The sequence below is a fragment of the Ranitomeya variabilis genome, chromosome 2 (genome assembly GCF_051348905.1).
Source record: "Ranitomeya variabilis isolate aRanVar5 chromosome 2, aRanVar5.hap1, whole genome shotgun sequence".
NCBI classification, from domain to species: domain Eukaryota; kingdom Metazoa; phylum Chordata; class Amphibia; order Anura; family Dendrobatidae; genus Ranitomeya; species Ranitomeya variabilis.
Window position 1 is genome coordinate 557,998,606 of NC_135233.1, and position 22,729 is coordinate 558,021,334.

At 41.0% G+C, this 22,729-nt stretch overlaps 1 protein-coding gene and 1 long non-coding RNA gene across 3 annotated transcripts in view; both read left to right on the forward strand.

Moving 5' to 3' along the window:
- LOC143809713 (uncharacterized) overlaps positions 1-22,729 on the forward strand; it is a 484,828-nt gene that overhangs the window by 291,937 nt on the left and 170,162 nt on the right. The window lies entirely within an intron of this gene.
- Positions 1-22,729, forward strand: part of TOX3 (TOX high mobility group box family member 3) — a 200,006-nt gene that overhangs the window by 108,846 nt on the left and 68,431 nt on the right. The window contains exons 1-3 of one of the 2 annotated variants that reach the window (XM_077288210.1): positions 12,773-12,830; positions 13,032-13,097; positions 15,929-15,958. In XM_077288210.1, coding sequence (XP_077144325.1) covers positions 12,828-12,830; positions 13,032-13,097; positions 15,929-15,958 — 99 coding nt within the window. In that variant the 5' untranslated portion in view covers positions 12,773-12,827. Of the gene's footprint in view, positions 1-12,772; positions 12,831-13,031; positions 13,098-15,928; positions 15,959-22,729 lie in introns of those variants that run through there. The other variant, XM_077288209.1, reaches the window with a different exon arrangement.

A 22,729-nucleotide genomic window follows, 5' to 3' on the forward strand; every position in this document is an offset into this window, starting at 1 on the left:
CTTGTGAAACTTTAACACTTGATCTTTTTTCCCAATACATCATCTGTTGAGTACAAGTTGGAAGACCTCTTTACACAAGATGGTTGGTCTAGCCAAAGAAATGTGGTGTATTTGGTTGACTTTTCCCTACCATAGGGTCCTTAAGAGAGTGTTGTTCAAAGCACCAACTGTTGTCTCGTTCTCACCCAGCATCTTACTCATAGTTTTGTAGCCCATTCCAGCTTTGTGCAGGTCTATGATCTTGTCCATGAAATCTTCACAAAGCTCTTTGGTCTTGCCCCTGTTTTAGAGGTTAGGGTCTGACTGATTAATTGAGTCTGTGGACAGGAGTCTTTCATAAAGGTGACTATGTAAGACAGCTTTCTTTAATGCAGATAATGAGTTGATTAGGAGCATCTAACTGGTCTGTAGGAGCCAGAACTCTTAATGGTTGGTAGGGGATCAAATACTTATTTCTCACTATAAAATGCAAATAAATTTATATTATTTATACAAAGTGATTTTCTGGATTTCATTTTTCATATTCTATCTTTCAATGTTAAATTTAACCTACCCTTAAAATTATAGACTGTTCATGTCTTACAAAATCAGCAAGGGATCAAATAATTATTTCCTTCACTGTATTGGCATACAGAGGTACACAAAGAATCCTCTGCTGGTTAGCTTAGGCTACTTTCACACTAGCGTTGTGTGACATACGTCGCAATGCGTCATTTTGGAGAAAAAACGCATCCTGCAAAGTTGCCCGCAGTATGTGTTTTTCTCCATAGACTTGCATTAGCGACGCATTGTGACAGATTGCCACATGTCGCATCCGTCGTGCGACGGATGCGTCATATTTTGGCGGACCGTCGGCACAAAAAAGTTCCATGCAATGTTTTTTTGTGCGTTGCGTCCTCAATTTTCCTCCCCCTCCTCCCCGGACATTACAATGGGGCAGCGGATGCGTTGAAAAACTGCATCCGCTGCCCCCGTTGTGCATTTATTTCACAACGTGCATCGGTACGTCGGGACAATGCATGGCGATGGACCCGTACCGATGATAGTGTGAAAGTAACCTTAGAATGATTTTCCACTAGATAAATTTTGGTGTATTGTTTAGCCTGTTGTATTCTTTTGAGTCACAAGATTGATTAATTTGAATATTACCTTTTTTTTTTTTTAGGATTTTTTTTGTATTCCTAGATATCCTTAAAATATGTTTTGTTTATCAGTTTGAAAATGCAAAATTTTGTATATTCATTTTTTGTTGGTTGGATGCATTGTCTTAGAAATCCTTTTTAAATAGTTTAGAAGCTAAAAATAATGGTTAACAGAAGTAGAAATAATTGAGTGGTCCTATAGTCAAGCTGTATATTCTCTTCCATATACTTAGGATATCTATCAGCAGGTGTGGAAATCTTTGACTCTACTACATGCACTGATTACCGTTGTTACATATCAGATGAGATTAAGGTTAAGCATACACTGGGTTTGTGGCCATTGTCAAGCACATATGCTCCAGAGGTTTACATCTTATCCAGAGGGATGCTGAGGCTGCCACCATAGGGACCCATTAGAAAAAACATAAAACATGGTATATACATCTTAGCAGAAGCTTTCTGAATGTGCTACACAGCTAGACATATCGTATGCAGGTGTACACCTGCCAGATGAAGGCCGAAAGATGACACTACTACCTTCTATCTAGTGAATAGGGTCCTTTGGCAATGTTGATGTATACATTTACATGGTATATTGTAGGCTTTATGCACAGACACAGTGTGCTCTTAGCCCTAGAACATTAGTAGTGTATTTCCTGTTCAGCATCATTTCTTTTTTTTCTTTTTTGGTGGGGAGTAGACATTCTTATTTTTAGATATATTTATTACACAGAAATATACAAAGCAAAGTCTGCACCATTTTAATTCAATTAGAAATATGCAAAAATAGTAGGGCGTTGAGGTTCTGCATCACTTGAATTAATTTGGGAAATCTGATGTGCATTGAAGATATTGAAGATTAATTTAATGTCCCTTTTTGAGCTCCAGGGTCTCCCAAGGCCCCCTCTGAGCATAATAAATGTAGAGGATTTAAAAAAAAAAATATTTGTGTCATTGGTCACCTGTCCCAACACCTCTGCATCACCACCATCCAGTCCTCCACGCCTCTTCTTTTCACCTTCCCGTCAGGTACATATTCGTTGGCCTACTTCACTTTGGTCTGAGGCTTCCGGATGTCTGTGCGACTGATGTGCCTGCATGCTGACCCATTTTGGGACTCATCGTTACGTCACAATATGTGCTGCAATTGCAAAGAGCACAGGGAAGTTAGAGGCCTAATCACACCGCAAATAGGAGCTGAGAATGAAACCGGATGAACAAGGTGCGCACAATGGAGGAAGGCTAAATAAAAAGGCATTGAAGAAAAGGCAATGGGCTGCAAGGATGGAAGGATGAAAAGATGAGCAGAGAGATGATTACTATTATTTTTTACCCTTATGCTGGAACTGTGTTGTTAAGCAAAATAGATCCAAGTGGCTGCTATTTTTGCTGAATTCTTGTGGCACGAAATGCAAAAAATCTTTATTCTGAACATTATGGGTTTTTGCAAAATTAGATTAGAATCCAATTCCACTCAACAAATTTGCTCATCTTTACTACAATCTGGTGGGCAAAAAATAAAAAGAAGCGTCTTTTATAAAGCTACCTAGCTGGAACTGACAAAATAAACCAGCCCTGTGTGCACTGAATAATCTGCAAGGTAATTAAAAGAAAAACACATGCAGAAAATATGGGCATTTGCTTTTCTTAACAGCTGAGAGCTCTTGGATCCTAAGGGGAATCTGCTTACATTCCAGCAAAGCTTATGTCTTTTGTGAATCCTTTTTAATCATCCCTGAGCCAACCACAATATTATTCTTAAGTAAAAGAGAGCTCCTGCCAGGAAGCAGTAAGATATATATGTACGTCCCCAGCTGATCACCGTGCTCCTAAATTATAAGCTATTAATTATAGACTGATAAAGATGCAGGAGATATGTCACCATACTTCAGGTGGATGCTTTTCAAATTAGACGGACCATTGAAACCACCTGCTAGTCTAAATGCTGAGGGCCTCATGTCCCTCATCAGTACATTGCAGTGTTAACATTGTTACCAATTTTCCTAATTTCTCCAGGGCAAATACTAATTAATGGATACAGTTCGCAGCTGATTAGCAGTAGTTTCTTCAGTAATTACATTCGCATGCTAACTGTTCAGAAGAGTATTCCTAACCCAGTTCTTATTTCACTGAAAGACTAATTTGTTTTCTGAATTGTTCTGGCCCTTGAGATAATGGCTCCTTTTTATTCCAGTTTTCAGCCATTGTTGTTCGTTGCAGATGTTGTTAATTGAGTTTAACCTTAAAGATGTTTTTTATTCCTTCGTATTTGTTTGTTTCTTAGGAACAGGAACTGCCTTCAAATATAAAATGAGTACAGACAAATCATAGATGAAAACTTAGCTGGCTAATGGTGCCAAATCCCTAACCACTGTTACGGAGCTTCATTGACCCTAATCATATTGACTTGTTGAAGATATGTATTTTTAAGGACCCCAATTGTGCCAGAAACTAAATTGAATGGCTAAAGCTTGAATGCTTTAGATTACAATAATTAGTGTTTCAGTCTTAGGTTGAAGGCTTTGAATGCTTAAGATTTGGGTCGTAAGGATTGAACATAGACACTTTTTGAAAGGAGATGTAATTGTCGAGTCTCAAAGTTCTATTGTGAACAAGCTTTCCTAGGAATGCTTGCTTCACAGTAAGCATGCATGGTAAACTACCCCACTAGAAAGACGCTCATTCACTGGGCAAAATTTTCTTTTAAGCTGCACAAAAGAAGGAAAAAATGGTCATCAGCTCAACCTTCCATATAGGGCAAGTCCGTGTGAAAACCACTTGTAGTGATGTAGAAACCCTGGTAGACCATGCTTGGTCAAGGTCTGGTGCAAGGAGTGTACGAACACATCAGGTTGGTATCCAGGTCAGATATGCAAGATAGGTCCATGAGGACCCTTCATAGCTGTAAATAAGGGTTGCTAACCAGATATCAGTAAGCTTATGGATCCTTAATCTTTTTTATCTTTTTTTAACCATGTCTTAATTGCACATTAAAATTGATGTTTTATCATTTATCCTTTGGTGCTGGAGCCCAGTCCTAATGGACCCTTCTTCCACCTGCACAGGACTCACTCTGCTGAGAAGAATGGTGGCCTTGCACTCTGAACAATCTATTACAGGTTACTCATTGCATAACGGAGGAAGTACGCAGCCCTCCGCAGCTCTGCCCTATGCAAGTGTGAAACCAGCCTCACTGAGCATAAGTTAGCCTGTGTAAATAGCCTATTCAATGATCGCAAGCATGTTGGCCGTCTTACACTGCGCTACTCTCTGTATGTATGCATCTTAGGTTTCCGCCTAATCCAGGATTCTTGTCTGATTCTACAAACTATCAATAACATTTTCAAGAACTTTTTGTATCATGAAGTCTGTTGAACATGTTTGTTATTATCTGAAATAATGATATTCAAGAGGAAGTTATAATTCTTACAGGCAAAATGCTGTAAAAACAGATTTTTGTCTTTGTTTTTGCTTTTGTTCTCTTCACTGCCTCCACTAGTAATAAATGTTTTACTTACCGTATTTTTCGGACTATAAGACGCACCGGTGGAAAATAGGGAAAAAAATATTTGAAGCAAAAAAAGTGGTAAAATATTTAATAACATAAATAACAGTCTATTATATGTGGTGTTATTATACATAATAGTATGTTATTATGTTGGAAGCTGCGGGACCAGTGTGGTGTCTGTGAAGTACTATATGAAAATGCTGGAGGGTGAGTATAAGAATGGGGGCACAGGGCTTATATTGAAAGCATCACTCCAGCACTGCAAAATAACACTGGAGTGCTGCTTTAAAATCCCATGGGAGAACTATAACGCCCAGCATGTCCTGAAGATCCTATGACATGCTGGGAGTTATAGTTCACCAAAGGAGTGGCAGAGTGCTTTATTGTGTTTTGTAAAGACTAACCTCTTAATTGTGGCAGCCACTATGGTGAGGTAAAAGCATCCCATGGCTGCACACACAGAGCCCTCCCACTTGTTGCCTCTCCACAGCACAGCACAGGTTATAAGAGGAAGCCTGCAGATTCTAGTGGGGAGGCTGAATGACCTGTGATGATGACAAGAAGAGGGAGGGCTCTGAGCTGCCATGTGATGCTCCAGCCCGCCCACTTCTGACATCACACAGGTCCTCCTTGTGCACAGCTCTCAGCGTCCAGCCCTGGCAGGCAGGTATGCAGCGATCTCCTCTCCCCTGGCTGCTGCTGCCTCCTCCTCCCTCGGACACACAGATCTCCCCAGCTGCTGCAGGAATCCAGCGCTGAGGAAACCATGCATGTCCCTGCTTAAGTGCAGTATTCATTTGCTGCTCCTGGTTCACCGCTCAGCTGATAGGTGGGCGGGGAAGCAGCTAATGAATATTCACTGCACTTAATCATCGGGACCACTTAATCATCGGTGGTTTCCCCAGCGCTGATTCCGGTCAGCGGGGACATTTTTCTGCTTCCTGAAGTGGGATAACAATGCGATCCCACTCGCTGCTGCCCCCCTCCCCACATGCTACATCCCTACCATAAGACGCACCCACACTTTCCTCCCAAATTTGGAGGAAAAAAAGTGCGTCTTATGGTCAGAAAAATACGGTAATTTTAGTCTCTGCCTATACTGATTTTAAATCCCCAACAAAAACTGTCCCACTACACAAAGCAATATTGGATATCAAATACAAAGTACATGCAAGACCAATAGAAAGCCAATACACATGTATTTATTAATGCATAAAATAAAAAAAATTAAAATAAAATAATACATAGAAGATTGGAAGATCATCTGTAAGAAAATGGTATACATTTCCAGTAGGAGATACAATAACTTAATCACATAATTCCTAATATGTTTAATTTCAGAGCACATAAAAATACAACCGCGATAGTTCGTAAATCTTCAACACTCTACACCAGAGTAATGGGAGGTGCAAGGAATCAAAGAGATAAGAAGTTCAATAAAAAAAACTGAAAAACTAAAACCAAGAGGAGCATTGCTGGTGAAATGTGGGTCAGGAGTGGTGGCCTTTCTCGTATCCTCTTGACCTTAAATGAACGTTATGTTTACCTGCCATCCACATTTCAGACTGTTGATCTAGAAAAGTAGAACTGGACAGAATGTTATATAGGATTGTGGGAAATATTCTTTATAACTTGTAATTTGTTCATTGAAATCCCTTAATGTTTGCAAGTATGAGTCCAGGGGGTGGTTATACCAGTGATTGACAGGTCTCTCTGCAGGCACAGTCGTATATGAAAGACACTCGATCATTGAATAGGGCCACCCCCTGGACTTATATGTATGTAAACATCAAATATTTCAATAATTGAAATGCAAGTTTTATTGCAAAGTTTCTCACAAAAAATGCATGTCTGATCATCTCTCCTGCTTTAGAAGATCCTTCCTTCAGCTCAGATACATTTTCAATATGCTAGGTTTCTTATTAGGAGCATTCATACAAGTCAATCTCAGGCTGTTAACAAGTGTTTAACTATTATAATATATAAATTGACTCTTCAGAGAGGAAGAGGGCTTGAACTCCATAGTGCCACCTGTAATTTGCATATTAAATTTCCCAGAGGAACATTGCTTGATGAATAAGTCTCCTTACCTTGGCATGCCAGTGCCGGTATGTCACTCTCCACAAGGAGAAACGTTACCTCTTAGCTATTATAAGTCAGTTGATGCGAATCTTCTAGCAAGTTTACACAGGTCAATGAGTACCGATGACCATGATGCATGGTAGGCATCAAGTGATCGGTCCATTGGATTGTCTTATGTATGATATATTTACTTTTACATATCTATGCTTTTTTGTGTTAAGAGATGGAAGGGTACTTTCTTTTTTCAAGTCACTCCATCTTATGCGTGAGTGAGTAACTGGCTCGTTACTACAAGCTGACACATTTTATTTCTTGAGTTCATCTCTTAGACTTTGAGGACCTATTTGTCCAAATACAAAGGGTTTGGGTGGTTTATTTAGTAATTATAAAGGCTTTTTGCCCAGTTAAGGAAAATGGCCAAGTAATAAAATCTAATGTATTTTATGACCATGCACACATTTATTATGTTTGTTGACATTTGCTCATCCCCTACAATGGATTTATTGAATATGCATTTGGAAAAAATAAAAATGTTACCTACTCTTATACAGCTCCAATTATGTTTCATTATGCAGTCTGGAAATGATTTCTGCCAGATAGCAGGTGACTTTCTTTTGTTTCATAGGTCTTATGTAGTCGCTTGCCATTTTCCTATCAGTGATCGCAGATGTCTGTTGTCAGTCAACTAATTACCGACATCATTATTTTAATTATTGCAGCTATCAACATCACATCTAATTGGTTTGATTCCATCTAATGAAGACTTCAAATCATAATATCAGATGTTTCTTATTAGAACAGTGATTATCTAGAATATATTTTATCCATTTTTAATAGAAACACAACTTGGTATTTATTTATTTCAAATAACCTATAATAAAGAAAAGTGTCAACATTTGTTAAACCAAATTTGAATTATCTGTAATCATGAACATATTGAAAATTCCTTTATAATTTATATATTAATTATTATATTTAATAACGAAACCACACGTGGCCTTACTGTTAAGGCTAGCGGAACGCACCAAGTGAATAGAGATGTTTTTATTGATATTGGTGCGTTCGCAGCCCGTGGTCCACCGTGCAGGAGTACCTGCTGCTAGCAAATGGCGGCACTATATGGCGGTATGGACTAACTCAGTTAATGCACCGAATAGCTGTGAAAGCAAAGCAGTGTGCCCTGTTAGACTTCACAAAGGCACAGGCTAACTGCCCAAACAGAGAGCAGTCAGTGGTCACGCATGCACACAAAACTCCTCGCCGGAGGTGCCAGCATTCTAGGGGCTTATTTCAGCCGGGTCCCTGAACACACTCTCACGTGACCACAATGGCGCAAAGCACATAACAAAGAACAATACTAGCGCATGGCCGTGCGGCCATGCGAGCCTTAAATAGTTGCAGCACGTACAGGACCTTCCTAGAAGGACCAATGAGAGGCTGCCACAGAGCGTGAGCACCTACAGGACCTTCCTGAAGGACCAATGGCCTTAGCTGCAGCATCTGATCATGTGACCCTTGATCTCCACTGAGAGATCTTACTCTGGGCATGCTCAGAACGAGAAAAGCAGGACTTAGTCCCAGAAGCGTCTGCTCGCTGCTGCCCAGCACTGACTTCAATGGCAGAAGCAGGAAAGGCAGCAGTAACTCTTTGTACAGAGTCAGATTGAGTGAGACTCTGGGACCAACATCTCCACTGAGCAGGCTCCACTGCGGCAGGAGAAGAATGGGAGACTGCAGCGGAGATGGCCCGAAATTCCCAGTGTGCAGAGGCGGGAACTCGACCCCTAACACTTACTCTTATTTAGAGATCTTTTAGATATCCGTGTTTGTTCACATATGCAAAAAAAAAATAGTGTGTCATCAGTATTTTGGATACGAGTCATCAGTATTTGGTCAGTTTCCATCATCAGTAATTTTCACATATGGATAAATAACTTAATAAATTGCATAATTCCTCTATTCTTTACAGTATTAATCATGGAAAGGACACGGATGTCAACCATGTGTTGTCAGTGATTTTCAAGGACAAATACACTTGTATTGATACTTTTCATCTCCGATTTCAGTAGAAAATGGATATGTTACACACGGACTGCAACAAAACCACTTGTAAACAGCTCTAAAGATTATAATAGGCACATTTCCTATCCATTAAAACTACAGCTACATCACGTTCTTAGAAAAACAGATGTCTGAATAGTCCTTATGAAAAGGATTAGAACCCCTTAGTCCCTGAAGATATTTTGCATTGGCTTCTGAAATAATTACTTGTACAGAATTGTCTGGTTTAAAATGTGAAAAATTAAGCATAATTTTATGCAGATAGCATTTTACGGCCAATTACTGTACATGCTCAAGATAAATGCATAGAGATCTAGGTATGCTTCCGGTTCATACAATAATCTTCTTCCTCCATAATTTTACTTCTTTACCCTCGCTGATGAGCAATAGATTGGTCAGGTTGAATTTCAACTTATCTGACTTTCCCTGAGATAGGAAGAGACAATAAACTTCCATCATTTATAAAAATAATATGGTCTAAGCCAACATACGTGTTATTGGTTGAGATTAAGAGGTTGTCCTGTGAAAACAGGTTTTGACTTATCCATAGGATTGGTAATATCTTCCTGATCAGTAGATGTCCCACCACTGGGAGGTGCAACGATACACAAATTATTTGATTTTGGAACTTTTTGTTTTAAGTTAAAATATGGAGCGGTATGTTTGATGCCCTCCTGATGCTCTGATAATTCTTTTTAGAGCTACCGAAAAATTGCAGTGTGTAGTGCTCGGCAGCCATATAAGGAATAGGAAATTGTAGAACATGTGCAGGACCCATCCATTCTGCCAATAAATAGATGCCTGAGGAAGGAATTAACCCAACTTCAAAATGCGTGGCTTTTAACAAACTTATTCATGCAATACATGCAACCTTGTTGGCAACGCCTGGACTCTACCGCCGATACTTCTCTTACACCAAGTTCTGCCAATAGGTTCAGGTCCCAGTGGTAAGACTCACAATTATTAACAAGTTATCACTTCTCCTGTGAATAAGTGATAGCTTGTTTACACCGGAAAACGCCTTAAATTAAAGATTCCGGTTTTCTGACAGCCAATTATGTCTAAGACCAACTTAAACAAGTTGTCTAGGATCGGTCAAAAATTGCTTTGTAAGCATTACTTATCTGTAGAAGCCTCTTCTGCTCCAGCACCTTTTCCTCTCCAGTCCTCTTTGTTTACAGTGTTGAAATGTTCTCTCTACAATACATGACTGATTTGAGAGTGGCTACAGCAGCTACATGTTTTAGACCGGATGATACCAATGGCATGGCTGGCGTATTACTAAGTAATGGTTATTTTGTAATTTTAAAATATTACTTGGACAAAGTTTGGTCAGTCGTTGACAAACTCTAATCCACAAACCCTAATCCATATAACCATAGAAAAACACTGAGGCGAGTACAAGGTATTAACTACGTTTACAATTCCCTATTTTCTTATGGACTCTCATACTTGGTGTTTAGGTTGAAGACCATTGATGTCGATTGTTTGTGTACCTCATGCAACACAAAAAATGCTTACACATGTGAAAAAAAAATAAAAATAAAATAAATATATATATATATATATCATCTATATATAATTGTCTAAGGGTTTTTCTGTCTGTCTGTCTGTCTGTCTGTCCTGGAAATCTGATTGGTCGAGGCCGCCGACGGGCACAGCATGGCGACGATGATGTCATAAAGGTTGCCTCGACCAATCAGCGATGGGCACAGTCTGCCGTGAATTCACCTCGACCAATCAGCGACGGGCACAGTATCGACGTAGATGTCATAATTAGGGTTGAGCGAAACGGGTCGGCCATTTTCAGAAGTCGCCGACTTTTGGCAAAGTCGGGTTTCATGAAACCCGACCCCTGTGTGGGGTCGGCCATGAGGTTGGCGATCTTCTGAATCTGGTATCGGGATTCCGATACCGAGTTCCGATATGTTTGTGATATCGGAAATCGGTATCAGAATCCACATTTAAGTGTAAAATAAAGAATTAAAATAAAAAATATTGATATGCTCACCTCTCTGACGCAGCCTGGACATCGCCGCTGGTAACCGGCATCTTCCGTTCCTAAAAATGGCGCTTGAAAGACCTTTCGAATGCTTCACGGCTTGTGATTGGTCGCGGCTGCCGGAAAGAAGCCGAGGGTGAGTATATTCCTATTAGGTATATACTCACCCTCGTACGCGCCCTGCTTCTTTCTGGCAGCCTTCCTTCTTAAGAATGAATGCGTGAAGGACCTTCCAATGACGTCACGGCTTTGTGATTGGTCGCGGCGGCCCACGTGACCGCTCAGCGACCAATCACAAGCCGTGAAGTAATTCTCATGTACCTGAGAACCAGAACAGGACCTGAGAATTATGTCACCGGCTTGTGATTGGTCGCTCAGCAGTCACGTGGGCCGCCGCGACCAATCACAAGCCGTGAAGCATTCGAAAGGTCTTTCAAGCGCCATTTTTAGGAACGGAAGATGCCGGTTACTACCAGGGTGCGTCAGAGGGTGAGTATATCAATTTTTTGTATTTTAATTCTTTATTTTACACGTAAATATGGATCCCAGGGCCTGAAGGAGTTTCCTCTCCTTCAGACCCTGGGAACCATAGTATCCCATTGCACTGCATTGGGTTTCGCGTTTCGGCCGACCCCGACCCCGACTTTTTTATAGGATCGGCCGATTTCACTCGACCCGACTTTTGAGAAAGTCGGGTTTCGTGAAACCCGACCCGATCCTATAAAAATAAAAGTCGCTCAACCCTAGTCATAATGGTTGCCATGGCGACGATGATGTCATAAAGGTTGCCTCGACCAATCAGCGATGGGCACAGTCTGCCGCGAATTCTGGAATCATCATTGTCCTCCACTGCTGTCAAGTGCTGCCATTGTATAGGGTGCGTGCCTGCGTCTCCCTGTATGGGCGGCATCTCCCTGTGTTTCTATCTTAGAATGGGTCGTAAATGAAAATACGCCAATGAGGATGACAGAAAAGGAGCAGCAGCAGCAAGAAAACGACAACATCGGGAACAGGAGACATCACAACAAACTGACGCCAGACAAGCCCAGGATGTGGAATCTCACAGACAACGTCGCCAACAGGAGACACCACAACAAACTGACGCCGGACAAGCCCAGGATGTGGAATTTCACAGACAACGTCGCCAACAGGAGACACCACAACAAACTGCCGCCAGACAAGCCCAGGATGTGGAATCTCACAGACAACGTTGTGAACAGGAGACAACACAACAAACTGCCGCCAGACAAGCCCAGGATGTGGAATTTCACAGACAACGTCGCCAACAGGAGACACCACAACAAACTGCCGCCAGACAAGCCCAGGATGTGGAATCTCACAGACAACGTTGCCAACAGGAGACACCACAACAAACTGCCACCAGACAAGCCTAGGATGCAGAATCTCACAGACACCGTCGCCAACCGGAGACACCACAACAATCTGTTGGACGACAGGAACAACATGATCGCCAAATTCATAAAAAACGAATGCTCTACCAACTAAGGCACGACCAGGACAATATTCAACAACTTGCACATTATGTAACAGACAATGAAAGTACAATTCATGAACACTACTGTGGGAATATGAATGCAGTTTGCTCTAAATGCGACTCTCTTTTATATATATAATTGTCTAAGGGTTTTTCTGTCTGTCTGTCTGTCTGTCTGTCCTGGAAATCTCGCGTCTCTGATTGGTCGAGGCCGCCTGGGCCTCGACCAATCAGCGACGGGCACAGCATGGTGACGATGATGTCATAATGGAAATCCTGCGTCTCTGATTGGTCGAGGCCGCCAACGTAGATGTCATAATGGTTGCCATGGCGACGATGATGTCATAAAGGTTGCCTCAACCAATCAGCGACGGGCACAGTCTGCTGCGAATTCTGGAATCATCATTGTCCATATACTACGGCGACATGCATATTCTAGAATACCCGATGCATTAGAATCGGGCCACAGTCTAGTAAGATATATAATGAGCTAAAGTGTGTTATCCATAAATGTGAATAACTCTATTGGAGTGGAACATGGTAATTACATTTCTAATGTAGGATGACTTGCTCCCTGCATGCTTTCAGATTTGTGTTTTCTGAGAAACAACATCTATCTTCCAAAATGTGATGGCTGAATAGAAATGTGCGTTATTGCTTGTTTGGATCATTATGAGCTGAAGTATATCAAACTCCAGATTTCCTAAGCAAACCAATCTTCTTTGCCTTATTCTTTTTCAGTTCGGAAATAATAACAACTACATGAATATGGCAGAAGCCAATAATGCATTTCTTGCTGCAAATGAGGTAGGTGTACTTTTATCTCATCTCATATACATCTGTTTGCTTAGATAATTTAGCAGACAGGGGATAAATAAGATTGAAACTCTGCATCTGAATGTGTTTCATGAAGCACAAAATAAAGACTTTAATGAGAAAGAAAATAACCTGACAGTTCTACATTACCACTCAATTTAGCTGGCCATAAGGCAGTTACGCCTGTAGCATGGCAATGCAGGAGACACATGCCTAATGGAAAATCAAGCATGTAGAGAGGGGCAGGTATTTTGGCAAATATATACAACACATATGGATTTTTAAGAAAATTCAATGGTCTCAACTAGAGATGAGCAGATTGGTTCAAGTGGAATTACGTTCTCAAGTTTTATGAAAATTTGTATTTCGAGAGTACGTTTTTTGTAATTCACTTGAACCAATTAAGCAAAATGGAAGTGGAAATGAATTATCCTTGAATTTGACAAAAAATGTATTTTCCAGAATATGTTTGATGTAATTTGGGGCTAGATGTGGCCGCCGTATTGCTGAACTACAGATAGGAAAGCAAACTATTGAAAAAAATATTCATCTCACCGATCCCAACTGTCCTGCAACCCATCATCCAGTCCTCTACATGTCTTTTCCCATTTTACCATTGTATACATCCTCTTTAGCCTCTTAACTCCAAATAGGGATTTCTGGCATGACTACGCTCTTGACCTTCCTATGCAACTTGTCATCAGAGAACTAGTTGTGCCAGAAGTCCTCACCTGAAGTAACGAGGCCCAAAGAGGATGTGAGCGACGGGGGAAGGAGAAAAAAGAAAAGGAACATAGGAGTGGAGGTGGTCTGTAGGGATAGAGGGAGTTGTGAGGTGAGCATTATTTTTTTTTCCTTTTTTACACCCTACGTTTAGGTTTTCCAAGAGACCCAAGAGCATAACAATGAACATTCAATTTCATCAAATAAGCTTGCTTCACATTGAAGTTTGCTATTAAATTTGCATGAATTGCTGTATCTGAATTCACTCATCTCTAGTCTCAAGACATTTTTTGTCATGCGGAATATTTGTCTGGGTTTTTATCAGGAGTTACTACTATTATTAGTGGAAGCATCATAAATATAACGGTCTGTCAAGTCACTATAGATTCTGTCTTTTGGAAAAATTAGCCAGTCATGGAAAAAAAAAACAGCCCAGCTTTGTGTAAAATTGTAAAAATAATGCAGCAAATTTATCAAGTGTCTTTTTTTAGGCAGTGCAAAATTAAACTAGACAGTATTAAAATGTTTCAGATTTATCAATGTTTGTCGTGATGTTCAATAAACTTGTCGCATCCCTTAAACCCTGTAAAGTATGTTAGCCCAACTTTTTAGTTGGCTTATTTTGTGTTAGAAATTTTCATCAAAATTTTGGTGAACGATGGTACATTTAGCCCACTTTCTAGGGAGTCCACACCATTTTATGTCATATTTAGCATTATGAATCTCCCCTGATAAGCACTCCTCTACCAATTCGGTAGCTCAGTGGTTTTCCAGGTTCTCGGGTAGCTCAGTGGTTCTCCAGGTACTCCGGAAGCTCAGTGGTTCTCCAGGTACGAGGGAAGCTCAGTGGTCCTCCAGGTACTCTGGTTTCCTCCCATACTCCAAAAACATATTGATAGGGAATATAGATTGTGAGCCCCAATGGAAACCGTGATGAAAATGTCTGTAAAGCTCTGTAGAATTAATGGTGCTGTATAATTGAGTAAAATAAATTCCTGGTGCTCCTCTCATAGCACTGCGTGGCTCTCTGTGCTCCCTCTTCCAGCTGTAGCCAGTCACTGCCCTGTAGACTGTGTTCTTGTTTTACGAAATGCTGGACACCCCAACAGTGAGTGGTGCAATGTGCATATGCTATCCTCTCCAGAAGAGGAATTTTAGAGACTTGGGACCTGAGCAGTGCTAGAAGAGTAGTGGGCGATTGCATGGTCAGTATATACTTTTTTTTAACATCATGCTGAGCTGTTTTTTATTTAATAGATGCGAATAACCCCTTCAACCTAAAAAGTGCTGATGACTCTTCTAACTAGCTTTATTGTGCACTCAGTTTTATGTCTGAATTATATTTTTTTGGCTATCACATATGGCAATATTTTTTTATTTTTTTCTGGAAATTCTTGTAATATGTTAATGTCCTCATTCAAGCCGAATACAGTAGATGTGCTGATCAATAGGACTATTTCAAAATTAGAATTCCAGTCACTCTTTCCATCTTTCCTATGACCATCAAGACTCGCTTAGATAATCGAATAATGTTTGGCATGGGGCCCGCCATTTATTTGTGATAATGAACACAGAACCCCATCTGTAAAGATAACATAATGTTTCATTCTGTAGAATTTCTTCCTACATTTGAATCGAGCATTGATGAAAAGTCCGCTACTAGCAGCTGTTAAGAGACAATTTAATTCCAGCTGTGATAATTCACCGTGGCAGACATAGGCTGTTATATGTTGATACAACAACCTCTCTGCATTTGCATTTTTATCAAAAGGAACAAATGTTTTCAACATTTCCGTACAGATGGCATTCAACCATCTACACCCTAGTTAATGTATTTCTCTTCTATATAGCTATTTTTTATTTAAAAGCATAAACATTTGAATGTATTTTATATGCCCTAATCATAAGGAAAAGATGATAGATAAACCTTTTTTTTTTATACCTAAGAACATTTTTGAATTACGGAGATTTGAATTGTACAATTTCTATTTTTATACTTTTTCTTTCTCTGATTATAATCTGATTATTACAGTGTGCAGTATTATCGTAGATAGCAATTTTACTGTGTTTGTAATTATATCAATGCTTTCTTTGTGCAGAAGCAGCAGTGGACTGATGAATGTTTTAAGGTACTCTTTGTTTCATATTTTTTCTTCTTGTATGTAATTTACAAAATTACCACCGTAAAATTTTATATACAGTTACTAACATATTGGCTTTTTCATCTAATTAAATAGTATAATGTTTGAATGTTTGAATTTAGAATAGGCTCTAAGAGCATTTATACGATTGTGTACAGAGTTCATAATTACTTATGGTGTATAGGACATAACATGACTTATGTCTATTCTATTGGATCACAAATGGCGAATAACAAAAATATTTATATTGCAATATATTTATTATCTCTCAGACATATCAGTGCAGGTTCTCTAATGGAACGTGTAAACATATTAGTCAAGTCTGCTAACAAACATCTAAAGGGTTCTCTTAAACTAAGTGGGCATCAGTTATTCCTCAACATTCCATCACACACTCTTTAATCCATTTCTATTAGAGGTTATGGAGAAAAAAAGGGTCTTCATTAGCGATGAGCAGATCACTTCTCTGATCCACGGTCCAGGTCAGTGGTCTTTGAATATGGACAGGAGCTATACAAATTCCGTTACTCTTTGGGATCCTAGACTTGGCTTATGATTAGCCAGACTGGTCAAGCATCAACTGTGCCTTGCACACCTCACAGATCATGTTATGCCAGGCCAACTAATTGAATGCTTCAATGGAGGACCACATGTTCAGAAAATTGGTGCAGCTCTTATCCATGAAGTTGGTCAGGGCTGTGCGAAACAATCCACTCATCTCTAGTCATAAATGGGTATGCTGACTATGAGCTATGAAAACTAAGTGTAAATGACCATGGAACTTAAATAACGGTCTCCCGAATGCATGTTTGGCCAATGCCTAGGTTTCTTGATTCCCTTAATATATACACTCTCAACTCTGTCAAGTGATTATGTATTTTCAGTGAGGAAAGGGCAATTGCCTTCTGCCAGATAGCTCTAGATGTGACTTGCTTACTGTAAGAATGCAAAGATCAGTCTTTGAAATTCAAGTAGATCAATCCCTTTTCCACTTATCTATCAGGAGAAATTAAGGTGGCCCCCATACACATAGAGATTTTCAGATGATCCTGGTGATAATCAGCCTATTCAGTTGACTTTTTTTCTACTCTATATGGAGGCCTTATATGGTTAAACTTACTCAATGTCACCAAATTTATTTAATAGTAGATAATTAGAATATGGTGGGCAAAACAAAGTGTTTATCAATCAATGCTTCAACCACACAGTAAAGTGCCATATAATATTAAATATAGTATAATAAAGTGTTCACAGTAGTTTGGTCCCATATTTGATAATATAACGCTATCTCCCTGATTCATCGGTTTGAGCCAGAATTCAGATGTAAAACTCTCAAATGCTGAAATTTTGTTCAAAACGACTGTTTTACACAAAAATGTAACAACATTTATACTTTTACACCAGCTCCACCAACTTTATAAAATGCATAGTGGAACTTAACAGAGAGAGGAGTGTCTGTGAGAGGACTACAAATTCATCATACTCTACTCCAAAATGGCACAAATTATGACAGAAATGTACTTCAGCACTAGGAGTACATTTTTAATGATGGCACATAACAGCTAATTAATCTTCCCTGAATACACTGAGAGGAGCAAGTCTCTTAGCTCTTTTGCACACTTTAGGGCTCATTCAGACTTCGGTGCAAATTGGTTCGAGTACAGACCACAATTCACGGACTTGCCACCACTCTTCCGACCGAGCATCCCAATTTTATAGATATATATGAAGCTGTCACGCTTGGATTGGTCCATTCTCCGACCACTTTGTACGGACATCTGCATGAGCCCTTACTCTAGCTAACCCTGCAAGACTGATGTGTAAAACCTTATGATCCAGGGTCCAAATGTTCAACATACCTGAAAGTAAAACTACTATATTATGTGTTGTGAAATTGGATTTTGGGCTCCCCCGGTGGCCACTGGTGGAATTGAACTGGTGTGCATCATCCCCTCTGTTCACCTGTTTCCATCAGGATGTGGGAGTCGCTATTTAACCTTGCTCCTCTGTCACTTCCATGCCGGTCAACATTGTAATCAGAAGCCTTTCTGTGCATGTTCCTGCTGCTAGACAACTCCCAGCTCAGTTGGACTTTTGTCCTCGTTTGTTTTTGCATTTTGTTCCAGTTCACAGCTGTAGTTTCGTTTCTGTGTCTGGAAAGCTCTTGTGATCTGAAATTGCCACTCTGATGTTATGAGTTAATACTAGAGTCTTAAAGTAATTTCAGGATGGTATTTTGATAGGGTTTTCAGCTGACCATGAAAGTGCCCTTTCTGTCTTCCTGCTATCTAGTAAGCGGACCTCAATTTTGCTAAATCTATTTTCATACTACGTTTGTCATTTCATCTAAAATCACCGCCAATATATGTGGGGGCCTCTGTCTGCCTATCGGGGAAATTTCTCTAGAGGTGAGCCAGGACTATATTTTCCTCTGCCAGGATTAGTTAGTCCTCCGGCCGGCGCTGGGCGTCTAGGGATAAAAAACGTAGGCTACGCTACCCGGCTACTGTTAGTTGTGCGTCAGGTTTAGTTCATGGTCAGTTTAGTTTCCATCCTTCCAAGAGCTAGTAATTATGTTTGCTGGGCTATGTTCTCTTGCCATTGAGAACCGCAACAGTTTGACCGGCCGGAAAGGGTTAAATTAATTGACAGAGAAAGGAGAGAAAAGAGAAGTCTGCTGAAGATTTTTTTTTTTTTTTTCCCTTCCCTTCAGTTTTGAGTGTGCTTGTAATAGAATCTCTTGCAAGTCTGCCTATATTGCAGCCTTTCTCTCTCTCTCTCTCCTTCTAATCCTGGAATGGCTCTGTGTTCACCTGTTTAAAATGGATATTCAGAGTTTAGCTGCAGGTTTGAATAATCTCACCACGAAAGTTCAAAATTTACAAGATTTTGTTGTTCATGTTCCTATATCTGAACCTAGAATTCCTTTGCCTGAATTTTTCTCGGGGAATAGATCTTGCTTTCAAAATTTCAAAAATAATTGCAAGTTGTTTTTGTCCCTGAAATCTCGCTCTGCTGGAGATCCTGCTCAGCAGGTCAGGATTGTGATTTCCTTGCTCCGGGGCGACCCTCAGGATTGGGCTTTTGCATTGGCTCCAGGGGATCCTGCGTTGCTTAATGTGGATGCGTTTTTTCTGGCCTTGGGGTTGCTTTATGAGGAACCTCAGTTAGAGCTTCAGGCAGAAAAGGCCTTGATGTCCCTATCTCAGGGGCAAGACGAAGCTGAAATATACTGCCAGAAATTCCGTAAATGGGCTGTGCTTACTCAGTGGAATGAGTGCGCCCTGGCGGCGAATTTCAGAGAGGGTCTCTCTGATGCCATTAAGGATGTTATGGTGGGGTTCCCTGTGCCTGCGGGTCTGAATGAGTCCATGACAATGGCTATCCAGATCGATAGGCGTCTGCGGGAGCGCAAACCTGTGCACCATTTGGCGGTGTCTACTGAGAAGACGCCAGAGAATATGCAATGTGATAGAATTCTGTCCAGAAGTGAACGGCAGAATTTAAGACGAAAAAATGGGTTGTGCTTCTATTGCGGTGATTCAACTCATGTTATATCAGCATGCTCTAAGCGTACTAAGAAGCTTGATAAGTCTGTTTCAATTGGCACTTTACAGTCTAAGTTTATTCTATCTGTGACCCTGATTTGTTCTTTATCATCTATTACTGCTGATGCCTATGTCGACTCTGGCGCCGCTTTGAGTCTTATGGATTGGTCCTTTGCCAAACGCTGTGGGTATGATTTGGAGCCTCTTGAAACTCCTATACCCCTGAAGGGGATTGACTCCACCCCATTGGCTAGTAATAAACCACAATACTGGACACAAGTAACTATGTGGATTAATCCGGATCATCAGGAGATTATTCGCTTTCTTGTGCTGTATAACCTACATGATGTGTTGGTGCTTGGATTGCCATGGCTGCAATCTCATAACCCAGTCCTTGACTGGAAAGCTATGTCTGTGTTAAGCTGGGGATGTAAGGGGACGCATGGGGACGTACCTGTGGTTTCCATTTCATCATCTATTCCCTCTGAGATTCCTGAATTCTTGACTGAATATCGTGACGTTTTTGAAGAACCTAAGCTTGGTTCATTACCTCCGCACCGGGAGTGCGATTGTGCCATAGATTTGATTCCGGGTAGTAAATACCCTAAGGGTCGTTTATTTAATCTGTCTGTGCCTGAACATGCTGCTATGCGAGAATATATAAAGGAGTCCTTGGAAAAGGGACATATTCGTCCTTCGTCATCTCCCTTAGGAGCCGGTTTTTTCTTTGTGGCTAAGAAAGATGGCTCTTTGAGACCGTGTATTGATTATCGGCTTTTGAATAAAATCACGGTTAAATATCAATATCCATGTAAAAACAAATGGGTTCGCGCTATAGTGTACAACAACTAAGGATATGCACCTAATACTGTGCTTAGGTTGTGCATAGTGTGCCAGTAAAATAAATGCCAGAAAAAAGAGTGCTGCAAAGCCCAGCACAACACGGAGCCACCATGGACCAGATACCGATAGTTAAAATTGCAACCTGGTGAGCCTGGAGAAGCCTGTGAACGAATTATGCACTCACCGTTCTGTTGCAGCGGTCCGGTGTGCGGTAATGGCTGTAGGTCCAGTCGGAAAGTGGTGTCCGTCGGGCAGGTGTGCGGGCAAGCGGGCGGTGAAGCAGGGAGAGGCGAGCGCAGAGTAGCGTGCCTAGCGGGAGCTCCGTAGGGCCAGGGATCGCTCCGGCCGGTAGCGTCCCTGGATACGAGCGGGAACCAGTGGAGGGAGGAGCTCGCTGGCGCAGGGCTCAGCGCGTGACGTCACTGAGCTCAGGGAAAGTACGGGGTACCGCAGGGATCAACCGACGCGTTTCGAAGGAGTGGCGTCCTTCTTCCTCAGGGTTGCCGATTACCGAGGATGCCCCGATATTTAGCCCTCCAAGGTTGTCACTCAAAGTGCCCAGGCCCGCCCATTTGGCACACTGCTGGATACAAGTCGGATAGGAGTGCTGGCTATATAAGATTATGGGAAGCGTGGCCCACAAAGCAACCATGTGTTCAGTAGGATAGTGAATGTCATGGAAAACGTATAGGAACAACCTGACTCTTTTTACCTTTATGGTTCAGTTAGTGGGACGGTGCTGTCACAACAAATGGGTAAAGTTTAGTAAAAAGAACCCCCAAAAAATATTTAATTTAAGTTCATACAAATTGACCAATAATGAAACATCCCTTTTACAGAAAGGGTTGAAATATGCACCTACTTCCGTCGGGAAACCATTTTCGCTCTACATAAGTATGAAGAAATACTTAAGGAACCTAGCTATAAAAAATTTTTTTCTCAAAAAAGATAAATTATCCACAGGAAATACTACCCCTAATCCGGATACGTATATCCATACCACACTGGCTAATCCCTCTTCCTTTAACCCCATACATGAACATTCTGAGGCATTTCTAACTTTTGACAAACTGGTCACAAATGACATCAGGAAATTACAAAGAGTGAAATCCAGGTTTGTTCCCTGCAATCTGACCAATGCTGAGAAAAAAGCGATCAAAGACATACAGAACAATAACAACATTACTATCCGCCCTGCAGACAAGGGAGGAGGTATCGTGATCATGGATCAAATAATGTACCATGAGGAATCTATCCGTCTGCTCAGCGACACCACCACCTACAGGAAACTTAGAAGTGACCCCACACCGCAGTTTATTAATAAACTTAAATCTCTGTGTATAAAAGGCCAATCTCTGGGTATATTAAACAAGAAGGAATTAGGCTTTGTTCTCAATAAAGATCCAAGTCTGGCCATCTTCTACCATATCCCCAAAATGCACAAAAATGACACATGCCCTCCAGGTAGGCCGATTATCTCGGGGATCAACAGCCTTACAGCAAATCTGTCCCGATATGTGGACATGCACTTACAAAAGTGCATGCAACTCATACCGGCCTACCTCAAAGATACGTGCCATATCCTCCGTATCCTGGAAAAAGTCAAATGGGAATCTCACTACTTTCTCGGCACCCTGGATATAAAATCACTCTATACAGTAATCGATCAAAAAATGGGATGCCAAATTGCAGGGCAGTACCTTCAAACCCTGGGTACGTATCCGAATACCCAGGTCACCTTTATTGAGGAGTGCATTCAATTCATCTTACAGCACAACTATTTTTGGTATGAAGGTGACTTCTTCCTGCAAACCTGTGGCACCGCTATGGGCACACGGTTTGCCCCCGCGTACGCCAATCTCTTTGTGGCCAAGTGGGAGGAGTCCTGCATTTTTCCAGCTGGCAACCTCCGTACAGGTTTGGTTCTCTGGCGTCGTTTCATCGACGACGTGTTCTTTGTTTGGAATGGTCCCAAGGCTGAGCTGGATTCCTTCATATCTGGTCTAAACAACAATATCTTTGGGTTGGAGTTCACATCCACAATCAGCGTGACAAGTATAAACTTTCTGGACCTTAATATTTATGTAGAGAACAACCAGATATTGACCAAATGTTACCGCAAGAAGGTGGACTCCAATAGTTTCATCGGTATGACAAGCTGCCACCTTCCAGTTTGGCTTACAAACATCCCTAAGGGCCAGTACACAAGATTAAGGCGGAATTGCACCACCTTGGAAGACTTTAAGAAGGACTCCGCTGTCCTTACCCAACAATTTTTAGATAAGGGTTACCCCAGTGGATTACTGGAACGGGCCAAGAACGCCATCATGGAGACACCCAGGGAGTCTTTACTCCACAGAGTGAAATC